The sequence below is a fragment of the Glycine max genome, chromosome 18 (genome assembly GCF_000004515.6).
Source record: "Glycine max cultivar Williams 82 chromosome 18, Glycine_max_v4.0, whole genome shotgun sequence".
NCBI classification, from domain to species: Eukaryota; Viridiplantae; Streptophyta; class Magnoliopsida; order Fabales; family Fabaceae; genus Glycine; species Glycine max.
The window spans coordinates 57,635,582-57,650,988 of record NC_038254.2 but is presented as its reverse complement, the minus strand read 5'-3'; the positions used below and the strand labels follow the sequence as shown (position 1 = coordinate 57,650,988).

At 29.2% G+C, this 15,407-nt stretch overlaps 1 protein-coding gene across 1 annotated transcript; it reads right to left on the bottom strand.

Annotated features, from left to right (window-relative positions):
• Positions 1–335: 335 nt before the first annotated feature.
• LOC100805195 (mannose-6-phosphate isomerase 1) lies at positions 336–4,577 on the bottom strand. The gene is made up of 5 exons (XM_003552676.5): positions 3,894–4,577; positions 3,612–3,779; positions 2,025–2,237; positions 1,406–1,672; positions 336–939 (listed from the first exon to the last, which is right to left on the bottom strand). Exons 1-5 carry the CDS (start codon positions 4,191–4,193, stop codon positions 622–624), a joined length of 1,266 nt encoding a protein of 421 aa, XP_003552724.1. The 5' UTR covers positions 4,194–4,577; the 3' UTR covers positions 336–621.
• Positions 4,578–15,407: the final 10,830 nt, after the last annotated feature.

Sequence of the window (15,407 nt, the reverse complement as noted above, 5' to 3'; positions counted from 1 at the left end):
AGCTGTTTGACTTCTTATTATTTACATTATTTTAAAAGATTATAATAGAATTAATTGTGAATCACCAAACATATGTGGCCAAATTAATTTCAGCCATAAACTAACATGTAACCATATAAGGAATTGATTAAAACAAGCATGCTCCATATTGTAGGCAATGATTTAAATATTGATCAGTCGAGAAAGGATTCTCTCAAGTGATTAAAAAAAACAAATGGTCAAGTCTCACAATATCATTGCAGAGGACCCATTCTATGATCGGACTTATATCAGGCCTCATGTGTTATGTTTATTAATTTTTTAGTTCAACAAAATTCAATGTAAGCATGCTTATATAAAAAATAATTGTAGGCCCTTCATTTATTGATATAAAATGATTAATAGGAATACCATCCGAAAAGGCTTTTAACGAACATTATTATGAACAACAAACGAATGACAATTGACAACCCACCTCTCTATAATGAACATTTCTCTAAGACTCAATATACTAAGTGATTTTTTTTACTCTTGCATGTACATTAAACTGCTTCTATTACACGCAACAGATAGTTGCATTATTTGACTCCCAACAGCATATGACCAAAAAAAATAAAAATTTGGGTGATCCCCTGTTGAAACTTATGAAGCTTGAAAAAACTTGCTATTTACCCCTGTTCTGTACAAATTCAACTCGGATGCACTAGTAACACTAATCTCAGTGTTAGCTGCGGCAAAAAGAACATCACCTTCGGTGACCACATGTCCTTTGGGTAATCCTGTATTCATTGTTCCTTCACCAACTGTGACCAAAAAGATCGAAGGACCTGGAACTGCTGGGAACACCACTGTTTCCCCTTGAGGAAGAATGCAACGATCAATCTCAAATTCCTCAAATGGTGGAGTATATTTATTTACATATGGATTAACAGATACTCCACGCAAGATTTCAGGAGAACCCTGTAAGAAAATAGAGAGAGAAATGTCCTCAAACACCAAATTTCGTATTCATGGCATAAATTGAGTGACTATTGCAAGCAAGGGTAATCTTCTCTCAAAATGTGTGTTCAGTCTTTAACTATATATGCATGCCTACTAGTATGCATGCACAGACCAACAGTTGAGTAAATATTGCACAAAAAAATAACCAACCAAGCAATCCATGTGGTATTATGAAGTCCAAGGATGCAAGAAACAAAGAGAAGGCACCAATATGGATCAATCCAAGGCCCAAATGAAATTCAAACAAGAAAGAAAATTATTAGTGCCTAAGCTTAGTGATCAGGTGTGTGGCTGAAGTAAAAGGTTTAAACAGTCATTATTGACATTCCTATCGAATAATAACCAAAGGAAAAAGTAAAGTCCTTCAAGTAAGCTGAATATCTGATTGAAAAGATGCAGCAACAGCCTTGATGTATCATTTTACCTGTTTGTATGTGAGCATGGAGCAAAGGGTCTGGACATCTCTGTGTTTGGGAGTTAGGCCAGCTCGCACAACATTGTCAGAAGTTGCCATGCATTCAACACACTCCCCAGATAAATATGCATGTGGTTCATTTGCCCCGAGGAACAAAGCTTCACCAGGATTGAGTTTTACATGGTTAAGAAAGAAGGCTGCTATGACACCAACATCAGCTGGGTATTGTTTTTCCAACCGCAGCACCAGCTGCTCTTTATCTGTCAACTGCCTCACCTGATGCAAAAAGAGAAGATACGGCATTAATTACATAATTCAACAAAAAAGAAAATAAAGTATTAAACAAACTTAGAACAGAATAAAGAGATTAATAATGCAACAAAAAGGTGAAAGCATCTGAATAGTAAAACTGCCAGTATCCTCTATCCAGTACACAATATGGATGAATGGAAGTAAAGAAGATAAATGATAACAGTATAAGTAGTCGTATTCATTACTCTTGACCATAGAGATTATGTGACCCTAAAGACAAACTAAAACCACTACATATTTCTAATCCTTTGTAAAAATATGTCATGCATCTCTCACGTTCACACGGATTATATATTATTGCAAGTAATCAACTAACCTCACTCTCCTTAAGCAGACGGCTTTTCAATCTGTTTACTGCATCCGTTACTCTATCTTTACTAGCTGACATGAGGTCGGTGAACACTGCCTGCAGAACAGGTTTGACCTTCTCTTCACCATCCTGATCATTAGTTTGTAAGACCAGGTTTGTATTTGTAGCACCAACCAGTTCCACAATTTCAGGAACAGTATGAAGCACACCCTTGAGCTCCTAAACAGAAACAGGGCAGATTGCTCATTTGTAACAGTGCATTTAAACAAACCATTAAAAAATGTCATTGCATCTACCATAAATAGACTTTCTAATGCTTGAGTTAATTTAATTGATAAAATACAGATTTAATTTCTCATCTTAAGAGAATTACAGAAATAAACCATGGCAGCAAAATTACATAAGCTAAAGAATTAATTTTATGGGTTCCCCCAATCCAAGCTGCTCCCTGTTATTACACCGATGAGTCATCAATTACTCATGTAAAGGCAGAAATGCAGGTAAACCAAAAGAAAATAACAACAGACGTCAAAATTCCCCTAAAGCCGAAACCAATCTCGTGGACACCTCAAATTAAAGCAACATAGCTGTAGTTTGGCAGTCCCACACTAGCAGATTCATAATAAAAACAAATCAAGCTTCCACTATCTGCTCTATATCTAACGCTTTCATATTTCATTCATTCAAATGGTTATCATTTGATTTTTTTCACATGTTGCTCTAGTTAATTGTTTGGTCGGCTATCACAGATTGCATTGCATCAGAAAGGAGCCTTTGAACAAGGGGAAACGTGATTGACATAATAACGAAAGTAAAATGAGCAGAAAAAAGGATCACTAAGTCACATCACAGGGATTGTACCTAACAGGTAGGCAGTTCTTATCCAATCACTCAAAGTCCATGAGTACTGAATATTTTTTAACTTTAAAAAAGTGACTTTTAACACATCAACCTATCAACGAACGCATAAAAATATTCTAATGTAATTACCTTGAACAACAAATTTAAGACTGAAAATTCACACATAAAGCCTATCCAATTTTCTTGCATAAAATAAGGCTCAAACTCAAAATATCAATCTAAAATTGGAAAAGACAACACAAACATAAAAAATAAAGTAATTGTTCTCAGACACAGTCAATGAGAATCAAAACCAGTTATTCTCATAAAACTCATGAACACTTGAAGAACTAAAAATATAATAATATAATAATAAAGTTAAATTATTCATTTAGTTTTCTTATTTTAAGTTTTAGGCCTGTATAAAAACATGCAAGTTTTAGTCCTTAGACAGTTTTTTTTTTTGCGGTGATAAGATTTTGTGACAGTTTTATACTCATTTATAGGGATTAAAACTTACAGTTTTCTTGTACAGGGACTAAAACTTACTAAAAGAGTAATGTTATATCCTTTTACTCCTATAAATTTTCCTACTACCTTATAAAGAGAGTATTAAACGAAAAAGTAAATAATGTCTTGAAAATTTAAAACACATTGACTATTTACCATATAAATTAGCAGAAGAGGAGGATTTAGAAATATTCAACTTAAAATGAAGACAACTATAGAACCAGACGAATAGAGTAGTAGTACCTTGAGAGTGATGAATCCACAGAGAGCCTCAAAATTAGTGAGTGCAAGGGCCATCTCAGGTTTGTGATTGCCATCTTTATACAAATCAGGGTGCAACTTATGCAGAGTCCTTGCCAACTCCTTATCCGGGTGAGCTTGAATTGACAAGGCCTTCCCCACAGACAGCACCTAATGCATGCAAAAAAAATTCAATCTTGTGTCAAAACCGAGACAACCATTTACAAAAAAAAAAAAAAAAAACAAAAAAACAAAAAGGGTGAGAGGGGGATCCAAAAAACGCACCTTGAACAAGAAAGGGAGATCAGAACCCCATTTGTGAAGAACCTTGTGACCGAGCACATCAGGGTTCTCGGAAATCCAAGCCTTGAGGGAGACACCATTCTCATTTCCATTGGAGGAAGCTAAAAAGGAAGGGCCTGAATCATGGGTACCCATCCAAAGCTCGGCGTAAGGGTCCTCCGCGTGGAATTCAGACGCGGAATTGAGCGCGTGGAGTCTGGCAACCTCGGAGACGCGACCTGGGAGACCCCAATCGTAGTTTTTGACGGAGCAATGGAGCCTCTGAAGATTGGCATCCTCCATGGCAGTGACGGTGACGATAGGGAGAGAGTCTCAGAGAAGAGAAGAGAATGGGAATTGAGATTGAGGCATTGGCGAGTATTTGAAGCGTCAGAGAGAGAGAGAGAGAAAGATGGCGCAAGCGGAGGAAAGGGAAGGGGTGGGGCGTGTCTTTTTCTGATGCAAACTTCCCTTTCTTCTTTGTCAAGTGTTGTGATGTCAAACGTGTGTGATCTTATCCTTCTTCTTCGTTCTTCCTCTTTTTTTTTTTTTTCCTTCCTCAGCTTGTTTTTGTTTACTTTTTCTTCCTCAGATGTGTCTTTGAGCACGAAATTTCATACACCAACGTCAGTCTATCCAGACAATTTATGAACTTTCTTTCCAATTGTACCACGCTTGTGCAACTGTAATTCAGTTTCAGTTTCCATTACATTATTTTTTAAGGAAAAAAACCGCTTTAGCATTTGGTCAAACTCAAAATAGAAATACCAGAAAAGTGGTTAGTTCTAGGAATTTGGTCTCTTTTAAGTAATATTTTACTAAAAATGATTACTCATATTTTTAGTAAAAATTAATTATTAATAAAGTTGATTAATATTTCATACTAATAAAATAAAAATTACTTTATTTGATAAAAAATATTCTCTAAAATACAAAGCCTAATAAAAATTTATGTTAAATATATTTTGAAGCAGTTGTTATAAAAAATTTATATATATATATATATATATATGTTATTGTAAAAATTTGTTGACTATTAATGTTTGAATGAATCTAGGATATATCTTAATCTAGAGTTAAGGATTGATCTATCAAGGCATTGATATCTATTTAAAAAAATATTTTTTACTAACTAATATGTTTTCACATATACATGTATTCTTATAATTAAGTTTTACACATAATTTAGAGATCTAATTCAAAAGCATTTAAGGACATGTCCTCCTTTTAAGCTTTGTAACGGTTGTTTCTCTCTTTAATTTCCATTAATCATTATTATGAGTTCCTTATAACAATTTTTAGACAATTATTTTAGCTCCAGTGGGAGATATAAAAAATGATTTACCATTATTAGTAAGAATCGGATCCAAAATTGATTGATAAAGATTAAGCTATATGAGAGAAATTATGAGACAATCATCGAAAGATCAATGTGGTACATATCCCTCCGATCTCGAGTGTCTAGCGGACAACTAGTGTGATACATAATTTTTCAGCCTCAAGTGCCTTAAGCACGGATAGACTTGAAGTCGTGAGTCAATCAATGAATGATCAATACGGTACAACATATATGGAAATAAAACTTTTAATTGCATCAGATCATACATCCACTAGTGATATGATTAAAATAATGTATATATAAGTGAATGTAAGTTTCACCTTATAAGTTAATTTTGTAGAGTTGAGTTAGTTTTGAATTCATATTCTAAGATGATATAAAAGTCTATCCTAAAAATTATTGGTGGATCTATCACATCACTCCTATTGAGCTGCTATCAAACCACATACAAATGTTTAACCTGTGGACTTCAGGCTCTAGATGTCTAGTCTTTGGTGTGAGAGGTACATTGGAGATCTCACATATGATAAAAAAAACAATACATATACATTATAGACAACTCTTATTTTACAAGTCGATTTTTTAGGATTGAATTAAATCATAACCTACATTATAAGATAGTATTACAAACCGGTCTTAGATTTGGATTTTATAAATAAAAATAATAATTATTTTAATAAAAATTAGTCATTAACAAAACTAATAGATGCTTTGTAACTTTTGGTACAAGGAAAGAAACAATGATTAGTTTTTTACATCCTAAATTTTTAGGATGGATGAAATTTATTTGGTCAGTAAAAATAGTTTTGAGAATTTTTATATAAGTTTATGAAGAATATTTTTATCAAATTACTTTAATTATTTAACACATTAAATAATCTAATAAATAAGAATAATGCACTGTAATATTTTGACCCCATTAAAGGAAATTTTTTAATTTGAGAAAATTAAATTCGCACTTCCCTTCCGAACAAGTTCGTGGAAACTTGGCTAAAAATTTCTGAAAAACATTCTTTAGTGGAAATTTATTTGCTAAAATACATACTAAAGGGAAGCAAAATTCTCAATTTAAAATCTTCATATTTTCCCCTATTATACGTCCTAATGCTGAAAAATAATACTCATTCATTGAAAATGATACTACCTCCTTTATTGTTTTATGTGGTTTAAGGATGTTTGGCAGAAATCAGAAAATATAATAATTTTTTTATTATAATAAAATAATTGTTGAGTTTCTTATTATATTTTTTTTCACTTTATAATAAATACATATGTAAATTATTTAAAGATAAGAAAAAAAATAAGGATATAATTAATAAAATAATAATTAATGTGATATTAAATTTTACAAATGACAAATAAGTAAGAATAAATTTTTTTCAAAAATTCGAAAATTAAAAAGAAATGGAAGAAACACTAAAGATTGATATAAGCCATTAAGATTAAATCCCACCAATTTTAATTAAAAAAAATTGCTACTAAAATTTATAGTACAACAATTTTTTTTTTGTTCATTAATTTTACTAGTTTCCTCTCCCTCCCTCTTTTTCGTCGGTTGACTTGGTCCTTTCCAATAGATGATTCATGTTGACGTATCTTTAGTATGGTCAACAGGAAAATTAGTTACTTCTTTAAATAACATTTTTTAATGTCTATTTCCGTGTGTGGAAAACTAATCCCGTAAGTATCGAGAAAAAAAAAAAAAAACCAATCCCGTATGATGAAATATAAAAATTGTAGCCTTTTTTTATAGAATATTTTTCATATATAATTTTTAAAATTGAATTAAGAATCACGTGCTTTTTTTTATTGTTTCTAGACCAACCTTCTAATTCGTAAAGAAATAAAATATCTTCAATTAAAGTGCTAATAATTAAGTTACGATTATTTTAACTAAGATAAAGAATATAAAGAGAATTTAGGCATGCATTTTGGTAATGATAGAATCTGGCTTTTATATATTATTTGGTTGCAAATCTGATCTGCTTCTTAAATATAATGTTCTTTTACTCTACATTCTGGTCGATTGCAAATATTCTATAGCTAATAGCTTAGTTATTTTTCTTTTAATTTTAAGGTCTCTATTCAAAAAGTTATAACAAATCTTTAATCCAAATTGAATGACATGGATTTATTCAAAAGTAACAAAGTTTTTATTGTGATAACTTAAAGCCGTCTGACTTAAGAGTAAAATAAAATTTACTGTCATTTGATGGATGCTAATAAACATTCTAATGCTTCTAATAATGCTATATTGTAAATGTCAATATATTATATTGAAAATGTAAATATAATGCTATATTTCAAACAATTAAAAGTGTTCATGAAAGAGTAGATCAGAAAAAATCTAAAATGTGTTAATGCAATTTACCTTTTAATATTTTACTATATCACAAATGAATTTTGTCCTTATGTCTGAAAAGGTTTCGTGCATATTTGAATTTTAGTTCAAGATGTGATACACGAATTTTGAAATAAATTTAATAGTTTACAAATTTAATTTTAAAAAAAATCTGAATATTTTTACAAATTTTAATTTGCTTCAAATGTTGTTTACAACTGAAAAATAAATATACACCTGTGAAAGAAAAATGGATGTTTTTTTAAGAGGAAGCAAGCAACAAGTGAGTGTTTGATTTGATTTTGAGGAATTGATTCTGAACCCAATGAATATTGGATATATTTTTACGTTTGGTTTCATTAAGAAAGAATTTAGAATTGATTTTAGGTTAATCTAACTTTTGAGTTAGATCTAAAATTTTATATTATATTTTAGTCATAATTTTATAATAAAACATGTAAATATAAATCATATTAATTCAACATTAAAAAATTAAATTCATTAGAAATCAATTTTACTATGCCTATACGTAGAAGAAGAAACAAACCAAAATGACGAAGAAACAAATGGAAAGCTTTGGGCACGTAACCACGTTGATGATGATTGATGAGGTGAGGGCACGTGAATGAGCAACAAAAATACAAAATGACAAAAGCGCCCTCAATTTGCATGGGTCGGTGCGGTGTGTTTGTAACGTAAGATAACTAACTGTCTAACTATCACCATCCAATGAGTCCCACCAACCCATCGCACTCCTGGACTAATCAGTCTTTTCTCTCGCCGACAAAACCAGCCTATCTTCCATACACACAAAACAATCCTTCATAATTTAAATTTATATATAATTAAATAATTTACAACAATTTATTATGTGTACGTTGGACATATTTTAATTTTTTATTAATAGAAAAACTTGTTTAATTTTTCAATAAATAAGTTTTTTTTAATATTTTTTAAAATATTACTTGAAGTAATATTTTTTTAAATGTTAATTTTTAATTTTTAATATTTTATTTTGTTTTTATTTTCAATATATTTAATAATTTTTTTTATTATTTTTTAAATAAATTATAATTTTATTATTTTTATTTCATTTTATGCTTTTAACTTACTTTAAAAATTAATTTTATCGAACACTTATAATTTAATAAATTAATTTTTCAATAATTAATTAATTTTTTAACTATTAACTATTAACTAACTTTTTACTTTTGATTACTTTTTCAATTAGTTTTATTGAATATAACCTATGTATAAGAATTAAATCAATGGATTGAACCGAAATTAAAGTTAATTAATTATCTGAATGATAGCTGAGTTTGATATTTATTCAAATTTTATTTATCGTTTTATTGAACTCCAGATTATTAAAAATATTTTTATCTGGGTTAAAAAAAAAATTAATTAGCCAAGAGAACAAGAAGATCTAGTGGAGAAAAGGATTCAAGAGTTACCGATTCATTTGTTGTTACAATGGAGACGGAAGGTGAGCGTTGCCTGGACGAAAGAGAAGGTGACGTGGGTTGAGGGCAAGAAGCTTTGTGCAGTGTTCATGTGGCCAAAAGAAGAAAGTGCGTGTTTAAATATGGGCTTTAATTTTGTTTTTATTCCTTTAATTTAGATTATTTTTGTTTCATCTTCTATATTTAAATTATTTTTTTTAGTTTCTCAATTTCAAAAAATATTTTTCTTAAAATAAATTTAAATTTAAAAAGCCAAATTAAAAGTTACTCAAATTTAAAAGATAAAAAATATATCTAAATCTTAAATATATCAATACGAAATTGATTTTCAATTATCATGATTTTATTTATTTTTTCAAAATATGTGTAAATTTAAATTAATATAATTTTTGTTTGTAAATGGATATTACACTATTGATTCATAGAGAAGGTTGTTTAGAAACTTATAATCAAAACTAATTTTAGGTGCATAATTATTCAAATGGGTTTTAAGAACTATTTAAATAAACGTTTCTATAAATATACAAAGGAATTAAATAAGAAATAAAAATTAAGTAAGTTTTTTATAAGTAAAAATAAACTTGTGGAGAAATTAATATGAATTTTTTTACATGTTAGTTTATATATAAACTAATTTTAACTTATATCTTTTTTAAAAATTTTCTAAAAAAAGAAATTTATCCAAAATCATCATGAATCGTGAAAGAAAAGTTTTTCTTTAAAGGTAATTTTTTTACTAATTGTTAGGGGTGAAAATAGGCTAGGCCGGCCTACAGGGGCCTACGACCTGACCTACATAAAGTTTGGCTTGGCCTGACCTATTTAATTAAAAGGCTAGTTAGGCTCAAATTTTTTTAAAAGTCTATTAAATTAAATAGGTCAGACTTTTTAAAAAAGCTTTATAAGTCTGATAAGTCGGCCTATATATATATACATATATATATATATATATATATATATATATATATATATATATATATATATATATTTGGGTACAATTAATATTATTTTTTAAAAAAACTAGTAGATTCCATTCCTATAATTAAGTAAAATTTTAATTATAAGGTGTGAGTTTTTTTATATTTCTCATTATTTTTATTAGTTTTCCTATTTCGGTTAACAATTCCTTTTTCTATTCCTACTAGGTTTCCTTTTTCTTTTATTACGTTACTGTATTCTAGAGCAAATAAAAATCATATCCTATCATATCCTACGTTCCTATCCAAAAATCATATCCTATCCTATTACGTTCCTATACAAAAATCATATCCTATCTTATGGTGAATATGGAGGAGCTAATGATGAGATGACGTTACTACTAATGGTAGATATTTTATACACCGGTTCCATTCAAATAGAATGGAGATGTAAGCTTTATTTTTTGGTTGTAATAATTAATATGTTGGTTTGATAGACTTGGATGATGCTACCTCAAGTATGAGATTTTCTTTTGTTTTAGATTATTTTATATCATTTGGTGATTTCTGTTTATATTATTAATATATTTTTAGGACTACCAACTAAATTAACATTAGATTAAAAATTAAGGCAAATTATATATTAAGGCCTTGTTTAGCTTATTATTGAAGGTTTGTTATTTTTTTTATTTTTTTGTAAAAACAACTATGAATATTAAAGATTTAATTTGAAGAAGAATTTTAAATAGGCTACCAGGCTAGACATTTAAAAAGGTTAGACTGAGTCAACATAAAAGACTTTGATAGACTATAGGCCAGACTCAGACCTCAAAAATTAATCGTAGACTAGATTCAGACCTTTTAAAGCCTGATCTGACCTATTCCCACCCCTACCAATTACTTTTATTGGATGGCATGTGTTTAAAAAAATGATAAATGTGAGAAAAATAACATACCAAAAAGATAGAATCACTTTTAATTTGAAGAAAAAACTATGTTTTGTTCAGTATCTATTATAATCAATGTTGTTTTTGAGAGTCTATCAATTGTTAATTTTACGTATAAATTTGAAGGGTTTGTTATATATATATATATATATATATATATATATATATATATATAAAGTAATAAAGAAACATGATAAAAAAATATGATATGATATTATAACAACTTTAATTTTTGATTTCCTTCACAGCAGACATTTATATTCAGTTGTATATATAATTAATTAGTATTATAGTCTGTATTGAGTCAAAATTAATATGTTAAAATTTCTTATTATAGTTAATTATTATAAAAGGATGTAAAAAATTGTCCGTATCATATAATAATAATAATAATAATAATAATAGTAATAATACAACTAATTATTTATGAATAATAAATGATAGCCAACGATAATTAATTGTAATCAAAATGGAATATAATTTTAAAGCAAACTTGTACAGAGTGCTATTGTCGCTTGAAGAAAAGAGAGAGATTTTGTTGTAATAGACCGATAAAATTATCTTTCTTATTTTGTTTTCCGATAGTTCCTCTAGAAATCACCACGTTTCGTATCCAAAAACAATGTGTTTTTGAACCTTTAAAGAAAGAGAATGGTCAATAACTCTTATCTTACACGAACAAACATATCATAATTAGTTATCTTAAAAGTTTTACAATGAATTGAGCCAACCTAAGATAAATTTGACTCGAATCAACACTTATTTTATAATTACCATAATTGGTCAACTAAAAGCTGCAAACTCTAAGTTATATGTATATATAATTTAACTAGATTATCTGATTTATAGTCTGACTCAACATGTGTGTCTATATATATTAAATTAAGTGTAGATAGGGGAATTCACAGGATATTATTCTGCTGAGATAAAAATGGCTATAGCCATTGGATAAAATCGATGTGAGGTGTAATGACGGGGCCATACGCAAGAGGGTATACATTGAAAATTATATATAGGGATATGGAAAACTAATCCTTTTATAGAACCCAGCCAGCATGAAGAGGATATGCATTTCTGCAACTTGCTGATGATGTAATACACTTCTATAGTGAATCTCACATCTTGTTCATCAATAAGGTTACGTTGTTCACCTTCTTTTTTTAATAATAAAAAGGTTGTTCATCTTCTTTTATACCAGTTAATCTTTTACATTTACAAGGCGTACCATTTCGTGCATAAAAAAAATGCTTCATATAAGGACAATGATGGTAAGTATGGATGATAATCAGGTTTCAATCCGATGGTCACTTATGTAATTTTTCTTAATCAATGATCTATAAAAATCAAAGAAAATAAAACTACTCACACATATGATCAACTAACTCAAGCAGATTCTTTAGTCTATTTTAAAATTTGTGAAATTGTATGAGAGAAATCAACTACAAAAAATTTACATGTTATTCTCAAAGAAATTTTTAATTTTTATATTTTTAAATATTATTATGATAGTTAAAAACCTTCACTTTGTTAATTACACATAGGAAAAGATGTCCAAACGAGAAAGTATTTAATTTCGCTAGAAAAAAAAAAGCAGAAAACTATTACAAATGTCGTCACATCAAGTGTGAGGATAATCATTAAAATCACAAAGCTATCAAACCTTCATCATCCTTGCTTCTTCACCTTTTTCTTTACAATGTCAAATTTGATAAGGTTTTGAAGAATTGTTATCTATTGATTTAATTCATATTTAATTTAGGATTTTTCTATATTGTAATTCCTTCAATGAATCACCATGTTGCTGAAATCAACCCACAAAGTGTCTTCTCGTATTTCTTTGAAAAATTCTTTGTAATTGGATCAATAGGAATTTAGATAGGATCCTGATATGAGGAATCAACTATTAACACGAGCCACGTATTAATTTTCTTTGGAATACCCTAGAACGATGAAACACATGTTTCAAATGAATTAATCATAAACGATCTTCAAGTTAATCTCTAAAGGTTATCTGTGATCAAAATATATAAAGATTTTATATTCACCTAATTTTACATATGTCGATTAATTTTAGTATGCAAAATAGAAAAAAAAGTATACTAATAACAAGTACTATAATAAATTGTATCTTATTAGTTAAAATTTATTAAAAATAACAAAATCACATGTTAGATTCATTATTTAAGGAAAGATCTACAGAATTTTGTAACTTACAATAAATTTTAACTAATAATTGAGTGTACCGTGTTCCTAACATTTTTCTCAATAGAAAATTAGGTACTGTCTAAATTTATTTTTTTCTCATTTATAGATAATCTTTCTCATTCCTGTGTTTGTGATAACAGCTGCGGACTTCAAAAGTAGTTGCAAACAAACTAAAACCGAAGTAGACATTGGAACTCCAACATAAAACTGCAAATCCAATGAAATAACATATGAAGAGTTCAAACACTCACAGTATTTGGCCCACAAGGATGATCAGTATATATATATGAGTAGTTCCTTCAGTGAACCTTCGTAGGCTCCCGCGCCTTCATGTTTCTTGATATTGAATGATCAATCGTAAAATGAAGTAGTGGAAGCCTTTGAGGGTCACCAAAAGACTTCTCTATCCAAACTATTGTTATATTCAATTCTCAGCCATATGCACTTCCTATAGTTTTTTAATATGAATGGCTATAGGCTATATATATAGAGAGAGTAGAGTGATCATGAAAATAAACCACTATTTACTGAAGAATAGTTAGTTGTGTTCCCAAGTTAAATTCTCTTTCTTTCTCTGTTTATGGTTCTGATTCGTCAAATTTAGATATGATCACTTTTATTTATCACGAATCACGAATAATAAATTTGTATGGCCCAATATCCTTCTTTGTTCAGAACTACAGTTCTGCCCAGTTCCACTAATGCATATCGAGAAGGTGCTCGTTTACTTCTAATTACAGAATGTTACCAAAATGGCAATATGCAGAAAGCTACTTTTGCACAAATTCATATAGATTAAAGAGTGACTTTATATAGAAAAGGAATATTATAAACACAAGACATTGATACAGCAATCAAAAGTCAAAACCAATTAAAAATAATTACAATATGCCACTAAACAGTAGCTCCATTTCGCGCAAGGATTATTCATTATTGGTTGTGATGGTTGCAATTTGCTAAAGAAATTCCCATCCCATAATCATGATTCCATTTTAATTAATGAAGTTATACACATATCTCCTTCACTCATCTCTTTCATGGATATATCTCGTGGTTTAACCGTTTCTTAACTTGCCCACAAAAATGTTTTTGTTTTCCCTCCATATTTTCATCATCATTGAAGTTCGGTTAAAATTGAAACGTGACTTATTCCATTAGAACAAACAATGATTAAGGACTTAAGGCATGCTACTTATTTGTTCTAGCTTCCACCATCATTCATTGATCCATAAAGCTTACAAGCCTTGGGTAAAACTCCTTTCAATCCTACTATTACTTTCTGCATTTTCTATTGTATTATGGAAAGCTCACAATTGCATTTCCAAATGAATTTTTCATAATACAATGAGAAGTATAGGAAGTAATAGCGAGAGTAGTGCAGGAAGCAACAGCCACAGGCCTTTTCCCTTTTTCTTTTTGGGTTCACCAAAGAAGCCCAATAAAGGACATGCAGCCTATTTATATTTCAATAATGCAGCAGGGTGTAGCCCACAACTCACTGGAGTTTTCTGCATTCAAAGTCCATATAAATCTATCTGAAGAGAAAAATTTCCCATCGTTTATTTTTTTCAATGGTCGTATTGATATTTGAATTTATGACTTTATGTATACTAGGAAAAACAGGTACCCGTGTCTGATTTTCCATGTTTTTTTTAATAAAATGAAAGATAATAAAAGTTGATGGGTAGTTTGTAAAGATAATTATTATAGGGATAAAATAGTGTAACTTATAAACATAGTTATAAAGGATAAAATTGGTATAAAAATGTGTACACAAAAACATCATATTTCTTTTATATATAGTTATAGATTATTTAGAGTAAGATCACAAAAAAAAACTTAATAGAGTGTTTGATACAGTGAAATTAAAGTGAATTAAGATGAAAATTTTAAATTAAAATAAAGTAGAAAGGTGTGATTCTCATCTCATTTTATTGTTTATTTCACTTCTTTTCGATATCCTTCCACTGCAAACGAATAGTAGCTAAACCTGTCACCATTAAACCTACTCAGTGGTTCAAAAATCCAAATATCTAAGAGTTAATGAGTTAATTAGGTGCACAAATTATTTTATGGCTTGAAGGTCTAGTACTAAGTCTCACAGGGGTATAGCATGGATTAATTATGTAAAACAACTCCTTAAAGCTAGAACTTTGTAACTTGATGGCCAAAACAAAAGGGTGTAGAGCTATGACAGACAGAATGAATGTTTGTTATGACATCAGAGTGAAATTGGATTAATTGTTGGCTTTCACTATTTTGTTTTATAAATTAAGAATGACATAGAATAATTTTGTGAATAGGA

What these genes read in the sequence shown, in the direction of transcription:
- LOC100805195 (XM_003552676.5), bottom strand. Translation starts at nt 4,193, where the DNA reads ATGGAGGATGCCAATCTTCAGAGGCTCCATTGCTCCGTCAAAAACTAC. An exon ending in ATCTCCCTTTCTTGTTCAAG is followed by an intron (nt 3,780 to 3,893) that starts GTGCGTTTTTTG and finishes TGCATGCATTAG; the next exon opens with GTGCTGTCTGTGGGGAAGGC. An exon ending in CCATGCTCACATACAAACAG is followed by an intron (nt 940 to 1,405) that starts GTAAAATGATAC and finishes ATTTTCTTACAG; the next exon opens with GGTTCTCCTGAAATCTTGCG.